The sequence below is a fragment of the Fistularia commersonii genome, chromosome 27 (genome assembly GCF_037954325.1).
Source record: "Fistularia commersonii isolate RoL2024-O1a breed Wild chromosome 27, RoL_Fcom_v1.0, whole genome shotgun sequence".
NCBI classification, from domain to species: domain Eukaryota; kingdom Metazoa; phylum Chordata; class Actinopteri; order Syngnathiformes; family Fistulariidae; genus Fistularia; species Fistularia commersonii.
The window spans coordinates 11,100,549-11,113,997 of record NC_141310.1 but is presented as its reverse complement, the minus strand read 5'-3'; the positions used below and the strand labels follow the sequence as shown (position 1 = coordinate 11,113,997).

Genomic DNA, 13,449 nt, shown 5'->3' with positions numbered 1-13,449 from the left:
GTCTGGCAGCGGTGGTTTTAACGCACGAAAAGACCAACAACAACAAAAAAAAAAGAAAGGAAAAGAAAAGGAAACGGAGAGTCTCGGGGAAAAGAAAAAAAAAAAGAAAAAAAATCCTCCGAATCTCTTGCAAGAACCACATCCTGCAGCCGATTTGTTATTGATCAAGTGTGAAAGTGAAGGGAGGAGGAGTGGGAGTGGGAGGAGGAGGAGGAGGAAGGAGAGGAAGAAGAAGAAGGAGAAAGTTGGGGAGTCGGAAGGAGTCGTGTGATGTCGCCATCCGGGGAAAAAAAGGGGGGCAACTGGAGACTCGATCCCTGTTAAAGAGGAGGAGGAGGGGAAGGAGGGAGGGGGAGGAAAAAAAAACAGAGAGAGAGATAGAGAATGAGTTGGATTGTTAGTTAACGAAGAGGAGGAGGGGTGAGGGAGGGAGACAGAGAGAGAGAGAGAGAGAGAAAGAGAGGGAGAGAGAGGGAGTATGGCTTTGGGCAGGAGCTGCCTCACCACCCCTTCTCTCTCTCCGACTACACCCCCGGAGGAGGAGGAGCTGCGCGGCGTAGTAAGGCGTCAGGATCCTCAATTTCCAACTTAGCATCTTGGCAGGACATTTTCCCAAAGCAAAGTCTCCCGTCCGACGGCTTCGAGTGGGGGGAGACGAGGAGGAGGAGGAGAAGAAGAAGGACCCCAAAAAAAACAACAACAACAGCAGAAGCAGCAGCAGCAGCAGCATCGGCGAGGAGGTGGAGGTGGAGGAGGAGGTGGAGGAGAAGAAGAAGCAGAAAAAGAGATGAACAAATCCACAAAGTTGTTCCCGGGCATGAGTCGGACCGGCGGGCTCAGATAGGCGGACGGACATCCGGCCGACAAGCGGAGGCGCGCAGGCGGCGAGCGTCCTCCGAGCCATCCGCGCATCCGAAAGACTTTATTTTGATTTTTGATTTTTTTTTTTTTTTTTTTGCTCTATATTCACTTTTTTTTTTCTCCCCTCCCTCCCTCCGTCATTTATAGAATAAGAGGGAGGGAGGGCGGGCAGCGCCGGGGCGGCGGGGGTCTGCAGACGCGGCGGCTCTATGCGCTCCGGCGGCGCGCTTGAGAGAATCCCCTTATTTCTTTGAAAAAAAAAAAAAGAATTAAAAAACCGGGAGGGGGTTTTATTTTGGGGGGGTGTCGGTGGAGGGAGGAGGAGGAGGAGGGGGGGCTTTTTTCTTTTTATTTTATTTTTATTTTTTTGCAAGCATGGCGTATCCTCAGGGCTACCTGTACCAGCCGTCCGCCTCCCTGGCCCTCTACTCCTGCCCGGCGTACAGCACCGGCGTGCTGTCCGGGCCCCGCACCGAGGAGCTCGGCCGCTCGTCGTCGGGCTCCGCGTTCGCTCCGTACGCCGGATCCACCGCCTTCACCGCCGGCGCCTCGCCGGGATACAACTCCCATTTGCCGTACAGCGCGGACGCGGCGGCCGCGGCCACGTTCACCTCGTACGTGGTGAGTAAACTCAAGGTGATTATTGCTGTCCTTCCTGCAAAATCAAAAAAAAAAATGTAAATAAAAATAAAAGAACGATCGTGAATTCTTTGCAGGATTTTTTTTTTTTTTTTTGCCTTTGCGCGGAGGGGAGGGGGGGGGCAAGAAACACGCCGGTGGGCGGAGAGGGAGAAAGACGAGGGGTGTTTTATTGGTTTTAAATTCTACTTTTTTTTTTTTATTTCACGGGTAACTGTGCGTCTCTCGACGGTGCGCCGTGCGTGACCGTGTCTGGGGTTCATTTTGCTTTATTTATTTATTTATTTATTTATTTTTAGGTCAGCGCGCTTTGCGTCTTTTGAGAGCTGACAGTTTGCGAAAGTTTACAAATTGCGACTTTGAAAATGGGCTGGGAGGGCGCGAAAATCCCACGGAGATCCACGACGGTCGTGCGTAAGGGCCCGCCCGCGTCGCTGCAGGCTCCCCCGGTGGAGGAGGCGCGGCATGGCGTGGCGTGAAAATCCGGCGGTTGCATCCGTGCACATAATAAAAAAATAAAAAATAAAAAAAAACACGACCCGAAACCCACGCATTTAAATTAAATAAAAAAAACCCAACACGCACCGGATCAAGTCCGAGCGATTAGACGAACTTGAAGCAATGCATTGAAAGCTTGTGTGCATGTGCACATTGTGCGCGCACCATCGCGCAATATGGGACGCAACTTCCACGCGGCTCTCTAAATAACGGTGTGTGTCTGTGTGTGTGTGTGTGTGTCCCCCTTTCCACGCAGAGCTCTCCGTACGACCACACCACAGGGATGGCCGGCTCCATCGGGTACCACCCGTACGCCGCCCCGCTGGGCACCTACCCGTACGGGGACCCGGCGTACCGCAAGAACGCCACGCGTGACGCCACCGCCACGCTGAAGGCCTGGCTCAGCGAGCACCGCAAGAACCCCTACCCCACGAAGGGCGAGAAGATCATGCTGGCCATCATCACCAAGATGACCCTGACGCAGGTCTCCACCTGGTTCGCCAATGCGCGCAGGAGGCTGAAGAAGGAGAACAAGATGACGTGGACGCCGCGGAACCGCAGCGAGGACGAGGAGGAGGACGAGAACATCGACCTGGAGAAGAACGACGACGACGAACCCGGCAAGCCCACGGACAAGGGGGACTCCACGGACACGGAAGCAGGTCGGTGAGAAGGAAAGAAAAGAAGGAAGGAAGGAGAGAGAGAGAGGGGGGGGGGGAGAATCATCAATTTTTCATCGCAGTCGTTTCCACTCGGGGTGCAGAATTGATCGCTGCTTAATGGCGGTATATTATTTATAATGGGACAATCGCTTTAAATAATAATCACCTTGAGCTCCCCTCGTTTGACTCCTTCCGCGGCGGCTGGAAATTGCCGGTGACGCAGAGTGTTTAGCAGTCAATTTATCTTTTAACTGCATAATAAGGATACAGCTGGCGTGCTGCGGCGGGAATTCACGGGGAGAGACAGAAAAAAAAAAAGGAGAGAGAGAAAGTAGTTCTTCACATCCACCCCCGCAACCCCCCCCCCCCTCCATATTATTCTTATTATATCCCTGTTTGAAATGCGGTTTAATGCAGATTAATAACGCGGTAATGAAAAGGCAGGGTGCGTGTGTGTGTGTGTGTGTGTGTGTGTGTGTGTGTGTGTGTGTGTGTGTGTGTGTGTTTGAAACAGTGCTTTTCGTTTCCTCCTCTTCAATAATAATAATGCTGATGACGATCTCGGGTTTTATTATTGGTATTATTATTATTATCATAATTTCCTCCTCGGGTTTTTGCGTGGTGACTTTGTCCGCATGAAAACCGTGCATGAAACCGCACTTTTTTTTTTTTTTTTTTTTTCTAAAAGAGTTGTTTCTCTGCCCCCCCCCAGATCACAAGCTCCTGAACCCGGGGGAAATGGGCTGCGACCGTTTCGTCGCGGATGAGACCCACGGCAAGGACGCGGAGCCGCTCCTCAGCGACGCGGAGTCGAAGGATCCGGAGGAGCGGACTACGGAGTTGTTGTCGGACCCCGCGAAGGCGACCACCTCGGCGGCGGGGGGGCCCCGGGGGGCCCCGGCCGACAAGCCGTCCGACTTGAGCCACGCCGCGTCCGCGGCCAACGTCACATCCGTGATCCACTCGCCGCCCTCCGCGCCCAAACCCAAACTGTGGTCCCTGGCTGAGATCGCCACCTCCTCGGACAGGTGCAAAGGCGGCGGCGGCGGCGGCGGCGGCGGCGTGGAGGCGTCGCAGGGCGGCCCCGGGATGGCGCACGGCGCGGCGGCCGGGGGCGCCGGCGCGTCCCCGTCGCGCTCGTCGCCGCAGTGCCCGTTGCCCAGCGGCGCCGTGCTCTCCAGGCCCCTGTACTACACCTCCCCCTTCTACCCGGGCTACACGAACTACGGCGGCGGCTTCGGACACCTCCACGGCGCCCACGGCGCGGTGCCCACGGGTTCCGCGGCGCATTTCAATGGATTAAACCAGACTGTGCTGAACAGAGCGGAGGCCTTGGTGAGGGAGAGCCAGAGGGTCAGAGGTCAGACGCAGGTAGATCTTTGTAAAGACTCACCTTATGAACTGAAGAAAGGTATGTCCAGCATTTAACACCTGATTTATTATTTTTTTTTCCCTCACAAAAAACAAACAACAACATAAAAAAACAAAACTGCGGGACATTTTTAATTTATTTCTCATTTCTTTTGGTTGTTTTGGAGGGTTGCGCAAAGATAAAGATGAAGAGGAGAGAGAGGAAAAAAAAGAGATACAACGATAAAGCAGAATTCTGAGAAGTTATTTTCTGAGTGAATGCTTATTCTGGGGAAAAAAAAAAAACTCCTTAGTTTCTGAATGGTTAATACCGATGTAACGAGAATGGTCTTAAATCGCTGCAGCCGTCGGAGTTTTATTTGTATTAAAAGACTAACATGTATATTTAATGTAGCATTTTTGTATTTAAAATGGACAACACACTATCTTTGAAGTAAATTATGGAGAAAAAATATACATACTGTGCAGCGATGATTGTTTTTTTTTTTCCTTTTCCTGGGGGGGTTGGAGGAGTGTCTAATTTACAGGAAGTAGGATTATTTAATTTGAAACCCTGACAATTATCTAATCGAAAATAAAGTGGGAAGGGAAGCGGGGAAAGGGGGGGATCAGAATAAAACGGTGGAGGAAATATTCCCCGGATACAAACGTGATTCATCAGAGGGCGACCGCACTTCCGGGATTGCATTTCTTATTCTAATAATAATAACAATAATAATAATGGTGAAGCTGAGGAGGATGAGGGTGATAGTGAAGTGCGCGTCCGTCGGGGCCCCCGTCACGCACAGAGCTTTTCGCAGCACCGTCAGGGTGCAGCCGGACTCCGCTGGTAATGAGCACGATTTTATGCCAAATTTAGAGCTCATTACTATTTTCCAAGGCGTGGCAAAGCTGTTAGAGAAGGAGGGAGACACACAGAGAGAGAGAGAGAGAGAGAGAGAGAGAGAGAGAGAGAGAGACGCGACCATGCATTTACAAACACACTGCTCCCATTAATGACTGGAGATACACTTTTTAAAAGAGATTGTGATTTTCTATTTTTTGCAGGGTTGCGCGGGAGGGGAGGGAAGGAGGGGGGTCAGACATATTAAGTGTAGCTGAGGTTGCAAATATGAAAAAAAAAAAAAAAACAACTCTTCCAACTTCTGCAGGTAGGTGTCACACTTGCTCTTAATTTCGGGGGTGGAGGGAAGGGGTGGGGGGGTCGGTGGAGGATTCGTGGGTGGAAGTGGGGGGGGGGTGGAAGGACTCTATTAATCCGTCACGGAAACCCATCCCTGATCAAATGGCCCCGGTTTGGAAAAGAAAAGAGTGGAGCCAATGGGGCGCGCAGTGATCAGACTTATTAGAGGGATTATAACAACTGTGACAAGTGTGTATTAGGAAAGAGAGAGAGAGAGAGAGAGAGAGGGGGGGGGGAGAAAGAAAGAAAAACGAAGTGAACAGCATGCAGGAAAAAAACTTCATTGCCACTGCATTATATTCGTGATTTTTAACTAAATCAAAAAGAAATATAGAATCATTTAAAAATTTAATTATTATTACTACTACTATTATGATTAATATTATCATGCTGGCATTTCTAATTTTATTATTTTTAAGTATTTTAACGGCGAATTTAAATGTAGGCCATGAAGCCTGTAGGCCTCAAGTTTTATGTTTTTTTCCTCAAACACGTTTTTACAAAATTCGATTGATGTTAATATTATTCTAATGCTTACCATCATTATTATTATTATCATTATTAGTTCTTATTATTACTGTCGTTGTTTGTCGACCTCCAGTGATGAAGGACGCCGTGCTCTTCTTTACGGCCGCCATTAATCTCTGTAGTTCACTTTCCCCACTTCCAAGTCTCCCTCGGGGTTTATATAATTCCCTTAGCTTTGACGTTCTTTATTTTTAATCTGACTGTGCAGGGGTGTGTGTGTGTGTGTGTGTGTGTGTATGTGTGTGTGTGTGAGAACTGGAGCATTGCTTGCGACACATCAGCCTCTAACTAGCACACTTCCCTCTTTTCTTCCTGACTCGTCTGATCCCTCGGGATTTAAATCTTTGCATGACATTGATTGATTATTAATTATTAGAAATCCCGTTAACAATAATAATAATAATAATAACAATTGCAATTATTGGCAGTATTAGTTTGTGTTAAAGAAGTGTAAATCATCTCGACGGGCAGATAAATAATGTGACGCTCGGATGTCAAACGGGGAGTCGTGCTTGTGTGTGTGTGTGTTTGTGTGTGTGTGTGTGTGTGTACGGGCGCGCACGTCGTAAACCGATCTACCAGTTTATACCAAATGGCTACATCTATTTTCAGTCGTATTTGACGTTTATTTGAAGCTATAAAAAAAAAAAACATTTAGATCAATTTTAATAGTTTTCTCAAAACATTAAATTGTGGTCGGCGAGATCGTTTTTATTCGTCTTGATTCACGTGTTGGATTTTTAATCCGTCGGATTACAATGGTTTCGGTTTCGATTATCATCTTCATCCCTGCTGTTTGGCTGAGAGGAATATATGGAATATACCGAATGATATAAAATATAAAATCAAACATTTTCCCTGCAGAATATCTGCCTCTTTATGAACAATTTCTCGCTAAAAAGAAAGAAATACACTTAAATAAAATCTCCCTAATTGGAAAAAAAGAAGATTTATTTCATTATCCCAGTTCTATTTCCCAGATTAAATCCCTCCGCGAATTTTTCACAACCTTCAATCCACCTTTTTTTTTTCTCTCGAATGGCGTGTTTGTTACAATGCGAGAACACCGAGCAGCGTGGAAAGCGGTCCCAAGCGTGGAAACGGATGTGGGGTGTGGGGTGATGGTGGTGGAGGAGCACAGAATATAATCCAGCAGAAGAAGAAGCAAAGAAAAAAAAATGTGGCTGGTTGTTTGTTTTTATTCGTTTTTTTTTTAAATTATGTCGTTATTTCAATTAAAGTTTCGAATCCACGCGATGTGAAACACGACTTAATTTGGAGGGGAGACCGCGAAGGGGGGCATCATCGTGACGAAAAAAAACACGGCTCCTCCTATCGTGTACGCGTGTGTGTGTGTGTGTGTGTGTGTGTGGGTGGGTGGGTGGGGGGGGTTGCAATCGGTTATCGATACGTTATCGATCGAGTGGGATCGACACCTGTGGCGTGCACAGGTGACGACGGAAGTGACGCCATCGTGCAAGTGCGCGTCCACGACGTTTTGCAGGGGCCAGGTGAGGGCGACGCGGAGTTCACCGTGGAGCTGGGTGACGGGAGTGGGAGTGGGAGTGGGGGGACGCGCCTCACGGAAAGGCCGGGGAAAAGGGCGTCGAGGCTCGGACCTGTTGCTAAGTTATTTTATTTTGCAAAAAAAAAAAAAAAAAAAAGAAAAGGAAAAGAAAAACAGCGTGTCAGATTTTGACGGTAAATTAATATTATTATATTATAATTATTGTTATTATTACATAAAGGCAAAGGAGGCCATCAAGCTCTCACTCAAAATACCGTAATTACTAGAAGATCTCATCACCAAAATATGCATGTTGGTCAAATTTGACATTTAAAAGGTGAAAATGGGAATTGGTTCATTTTTTTTAAATTTTTTTTTGTTCTTGCATGGAGGCTGTGCGAAGCTGCTGCTCGGAGCTATTTCGTCTTGGTCGTTTTCCCCACACAAGGAGGAGGAGGAGGAGGAGGAGGCTAATTAAGGACACAAGATCCCGAGCTTCGGTCTTCTGGTGAGAGAGACAAGAGGCCGCTCCAAAAAAGAAAAAGAAAAAGAAAACTACACGCGCCTTGTTTTGGTCAAACAAAGTGTCGGGTTAATTCGATTTAAAAGTCAGGGGATTGGCTTCTCGATATGTCGGCGTTCCCGGACGCTTATGGGAATAGAGAGCGGGGAAAGGGGGGCGGTGGGGAAGAAGGGAAAGGGAGAAAAAATAAACATGTCAAGGTGACGTGGGTCTGGCACCTCTAAGGTCCATGTTAAGTAGAGTTATAAAACGCTCTTGGACACACTGTAAAGTGACTCAGATAAGGTGGCGGGGAGTGATTTACCACTGTTTTTTTGCACTTCGCCGACTGTTTTTCTATTTCTCCGTGGAGCTCCTCTGGGAGAGATTACACGTGTAATTTTCAGCAGTGAGATGTTTTAAGTGACCTCCCCCAACATAAATAAAACATTTCTATGAAGAAAGAGAGAGGGGGGGAAAAAAAAAAAGGGGGGGAAGCGGGAGAAAGAGGGAGAAGAGGAAAAAAAAAAAAAAAACATTAACGAAGAGTGATGAACTATGAAGTCCTGGGAGGCCAGGGGTTGAAGCTGCAAACTGAGGGATTCAGTTCCAGTTGGCGAGTCATAATAGGCTTCTATTTAGCAATGTGTCATTTATTAAAAAGTTCACCACCTTTAATAAAATATTTTTCGAAGGTTTAATCATTTCATTTTGAGATTTAAACATAAAAAAAAAAAAAAAAAAAAAAAAAAAGAAACCGTTTGACCGGTTTTGCTCTTTTAACTGCACAAACACGTGATCCGGTGGTAAATTATGAAACACACACACACACCCACACACACGCAGGCTATGAAAGCACCTTGACTTCTTGAAAGGCGCTGCTCATTGACCAATCTGCTCTGACAGCAGTGCTGGGTGAGCCTCTGACCCCGTGACTGCAAAGGGCCTGTGTTCAGTGGCCATGTAAGGGCTCACTGGCACTCACACTGGGGGGTTTCTGCCCTGCCCTAGACGAGGTGGCACACACACACACACATGCACGCACACACACCCTTCTCCCAACATGCATACATACGCAGGGGAAGCTTCATACTCCACGCCAATACCCTCAGGTATGCACGGCCACAGAGCAGTAAGTGTGCACGTCTAGCGTGGAGGCGGAGATGCCGGCAGGTTCTTGTGTGCGCGCGGACCGACCCGCCGCCGTCGCTCCGGCCGCAAAGGTGAGAAGATTTCGGCGGCGGCGGCGGCCGCTCCCGTGCCACCGGCGTGCGCTTGCGTTTGGCACGCCGCCACCGGGCCGGCGGTTTGAGACACGCAGCTACGAGATGCGGATTTAAAGCGAAATAAAAGTGAGCGTCTCCTGTTTTTTTAGCTACGATTTTGTAAACAAATTCGCAGGCGGTGTAGGAGAGGAGCGAGAGGAAATACGAATAAAGGCGTCGGTTTATGCCCGATAAGGACTATTATGTTACAATATTAATGGTGGTGATGAAGATTGATGAACTGTTTTCTTTCAGTGACTTCAGAGGGTCCGGGGAGAGGCAGCTCGACTGTTTATTTACATTTGCCCTTTTTAAATGATCCCTTTCTTCTCGACATCTGCTCCAAATTACCTCATAGATATCAGCCCTAATGACCGGTATAATGCCCGCGCTCACGCGAAAACCCGTCGCCGCGGCTCACCTGGGACATTTTACCCTCTCCCAGCCACCTTGCAACAAAAGCACCTTCTCCCGCCCGCCTTATTTGTTTGCTCGTAGCTTTTTTTTTTTCGCTTTTCCTCCCCAGTTTGGTTTAGTCTGATTGATGCAAATGGGCACTTACGTAATTGGATCAGTTCCCAAGATGGAGATAAACGGGGCACTGCCCCCCCCCGCACCCCCCTTCCTCCAACAACCCCCACCAAGTTATTTTGAGCCCCGCGCTCGGCTCAGTGATGTGTGGAAGGAACGTTAATGAGGAGGGGCGCGAGGAGACACTGCCTCCGCCGGACTCATTGAAAAGTCTCCCTTCCAGACTGTCCCTCACTGGCGCACAATGAGGGAAGGAAGCGGCGCGGGGGCCCATGTGCGATGGCGTCGCAATACCAATTTACTAAAGTGCTCGCTAGCAATGCGGTTCACACACACACACACTTCAATCAAGAAGCGGCGCTGCCTCCTCTGACGTGCAGGTAGAGGTGAGGTTTTGTCATTCACCAGACAAATTAGATAGCGGGCCGATCTAAACGTAAACACCGGTGGAAGTTTAAGCGCGGGCCTTCGCCGCGGCGTTGACACGTGAACCGTGAAAATATTTGGGAGCTTTTTACTCCCCGAAACCCACCGCCGGCCGACCAAAAGAAAGTGGCCGGCTGCCAGTGGGAGTGTGTTGGCTGCTGCACCCCGATTAACAGTGTGGTTTACAGCCAACTTCAATAGGTAATCTCATCAGAGAGCAGCTTTAAACAGATAAAGACCACCCCTAACTACCTCCCTCCCCCCTCCCCCACAACCCGACCCCTAAAACCACTTCCCGTCCCGCACGAGACCTCCCATCTAACACTTGTGAGAACCCGGGGCGGGCTAACGTAGCCCGTCCACAAACCGGGCTCAAATCATCTCTTGACCTCATTTTCAATAAAGGAGCCGTTTCCAGTCTGATGCATGATTTGTTGGTCTTGCATGGAACGGCCATCTGGACGGTAGGATATGATCGCTGTAGTAGGTATCCATCACCTGCCAGCTAGGATTCGCTGCGCGGAACCAGCCCTGCGAGCTTCATGTCTGTCTTTGCATCTCATTTGAGCTAATGTGTTTAGAATCAGACTAGCTAAAGAGAAGAAGAAGAAAGAAAGGAGAAAAAAGGGAAGAACTAATTGAATTTTGTACCATATGGCCACTATTGACTACGCTCTTTTTTTTTTTTTTTTTTTTTTTTTGTTTTGTTTTTGATCTCAAGTCAAACATGGGCTTATTTTGATCCAATATGAGAAAATCCCTGGCAGCATCTGGAGACATAACAGCAGTTCATTCAGTTATCAAAAGCTTTATACCCGGGCCTCTTTGTTGCTGAAAAAAAAAAAAAAAAAGAGGAGGAATCCAAGACAAATCTGTGAAAGAGCTTCAGCTGTAGTAAAACCCCTTGTCCCGCGCAGCAACCCCCCCCCCTTTTTTTTTTTTTTTTTTTTTAAGTTTGGTGGAGCTCGGATTGGGTTCACAGTAGCTGCATTTTAAGTATAGAAAGATCTGATTTATTAGCTTGTCAGGGGAAGCATTGTTGAAGAAAGCAATCAAAAAGCACTTACCTACCTCCTCTAAAACGACTGCTTTTTCACTGGCTAATTTCTGTAACTCCCATGGAGAGGCTGGCAAAGAGTTTGATGAGGCATATAATGATGATTAATGAATTTATTGCCCCGCTGCTCATCAAACGGTTGTAGTATATACTTCTCTCCTTTACTGCCAATGTGTCGTACGGGCTCCAGAGCAACAGAGGGGCAGAGATGAGATAATGTTGCCCTCCTCCTCCTCCTCCTCCTCCTCGCCGCCACCCTTTGGCTGTTAACCCAACTGACCCGCCGGCCATGAGAATGCAACGGAAGGTCCGCGGGCAGATCGGGAGCACAATGGACAGTTTAATGAAAGGTTAGACTGGAAACGCGAGTAAACCTGCTGCGAGGGACACGTGTTCTCAACTTTCAGTCCGATCACTGTTTGTGGGAAAGCGCGGGGGTAACCGGATCTAGCGCCGTTTCTTCTTCTTCTTCTTCCCCCTCCGCCGCAATGACACCGTCCCAGAGAGCACCAGACAAAAAAAAAAGGCACGGCTAAAAAAAAAAAAAAGTTTTGCATGTTTAATGAGTTTAATGAGTCAGTAAAATACACAGTCTCCTTAGGAAACGGCGTCTGTGGCGGGGAAAACAAAAGCGATGTGTTCAACTTTACTATTATTGTGTTCAAACAAGCCTCGCTTTCATCACAAATGATGATTAACGACGGAGCGGCCGACTCGGGAGTGTGTGTGTGTGTGTGTTTGTGTGCGTCGGCGGTAGTGGGCCTGCAAAGCGGTCACTAGGGGGTCAAAAGCACTCCTGCATATTTGCTAACTAACCCCCCCCCCCCATCAACTCGGCTCCCATAAATCCCGGGTCGTGCATCCCTCCGTTGGACATTGTATGGGATGTTTACACTTGATTACACCCCATACTTTCCTATCCCCTGCTCTTTGGTGGAACCGGCTTGATTAAGTCCTTGCTTGTTCACCATTGCCGGCAACTAAAGAACGCATTGTTGTGATTCCCACCCCCGCCTCCATCGCCCCCCCACTCTCACACACACACACACACACACATCCCTACCCCCATCATCACCCCCTTTGAGATCAGCTCCCTGGATAGGCTGCTTCTTCATTCACTGATTCATTAGGTCGGTCCCTTAAATACATCAAAGAGCTCCTTCTCTCGCACAATAAACCAATAAAAGCAATTATAACCACATATCTTCAAGGCAACATTGATCTCCTGGGTGTTAAACATTAGATAATGAAAGAGTTTGATGACATAAGTTTTCTGAGAAAGCGTACTTTCCGCCTTTCTAGGGTGCCGATTGTTTTTCGCTGATTCTTTCTAGGCACGGCGGGGAGGAAGACGCAATTCCCCCCTCGGAAAGCAAAATCATAACCCCTGATTTTAGAGGATATATGAAGGCTGCAAATACGGCGAGGGGCCGTATATAGCGGCGCGTCGGCTCTTATGTGTTTAACATTAAATGTTATCCGTTAAACTTCTTTAAATATTCATCGCCCTTCCGCCGCTCTCCCCTTCTTTCCATTTAATGGCGAGGATGGAGGGGTTTTAGTGGAAGGGGCCATCCCGGGCGCTGATAACCTTTTCCGATCGCGCCGAGCAGATGAGATGCATTCGTCAAAACCGGAGAAATTGAGATACGCTCGCTTCTGCCAGAGATTGCTCCCATCCCTTCTCCGCAAAACAAGAGTCGGCAACCCAATCAGGGGAATCGGCACATACAGATTCGGCCGATAAATTTTTCATGAGCGCGTTCCATCGGAAAGCGAAGGAAGAGAGGAGGGCGGTTATTAAAACAAAAGATGGAATCAAATGGCGTTAAAAATGGCGTCTCTAAGTTGGCGTTTAGCTTAACAAGCGGTTGCAACTCGCAGCGTGGGGGGGGGGGGGGGCGTCGGCGACTCCCCGCCGTTTTTCGCGTCGCATTTTCTGCACTGTAATCACAAATCGCATCGGAAACGCGTCGAGCCGGCGGTCGGCAGGTTCGGTAACATATATCAGCGACGGGCTGAAACCGACGTGCCGCCTGAGGGGGGGGGAGGATTTTGGAAGTCTTATTTAACGACGTTCATTTGATTTGATTTACTTTCTTTCGAGCGGAGAAAGTATGTGCGGAGCTGAGCTTGTTCCAAGAAGAACCTGCGCAACCTTTTCCCCAGGTTTATTTTGATAAAGGCCCCTGAGGTGCCCGATGGATTGAATTATTTGAGCTATCTCAAAGCGATCTGGTAAATAAACAAATACATAAATAAACAGCAGCAGACCGATTTTGTTGAATGGAATTAATTAGATTTTTCTTTTTTTCTTAATTTTTTTAGTTTTACCCGTTGGGTCGGTTCATGCTCTCAAATGAACAAATCTCAATGAGTACCTCAAAAGAATCGGCGCATTTATCCCACGGCTACGTTG

The 13,449-nt window shown here is 48.1% G+C and overlaps 1 protein-coding gene across 2 annotated transcripts; it reads left to right on the top strand.

Moving 5' to 3' along the window:
• Positions 1-372: 372 nt before the first annotated feature.
• irx5a (iroquois homeobox 5a) lies at positions 373-4,489 on the top strand. Of its 2 annotated transcripts, none has more exons than XM_086174545.1 (3): positions 373-1,482; positions 2,255-2,660; positions 3,373-4,489. In XM_086174545.1, exons 1-3 carry the CDS (start codon positions 1,237-1,239, stop codon positions 4,086-4,088), a joined length of 1,368 nt encoding a protein of 455 aa, XP_086030671.1. In that variant the 5' UTR covers positions 373-1,236; the 3' UTR covers positions 4,089-4,489. The 2 variants fall into 2 exon arrangements, with proteins under 2 accessions (XP_086030671.1, XP_086030670.1); XM_086174544.1 differs by having other exon boundaries at positions 1,160-1,497.
• The last annotated feature ends 8,960 nt before the right edge of the window (positions 4,490-13,449 follow it).

Excerpts from the sequence above, each read along its gene's own strand:
- irx5a (XM_086174544.1), top strand. The coding sequence starts at position 1,237 with ATGGCGTATCCTCAGGGCTACCTGTACCAGCCGTCCGCCTCCCTGGCC. Across the intron at positions 1,498-2,254 it reads ACGTGGTGAGTAAACTCAAG|AGCTCTCCGTACGACCACAC; the intron begins GTGATTATTGCT and ends CTTTCCACGCAG. Across the intron at positions 2,661-3,372 it reads CTCCACGGACACGGAAGCAG|ATCACAAGCTCCTGAACCCG; the intron begins GTCGGTGAGAAG and ends GCCCCCCCCCAG.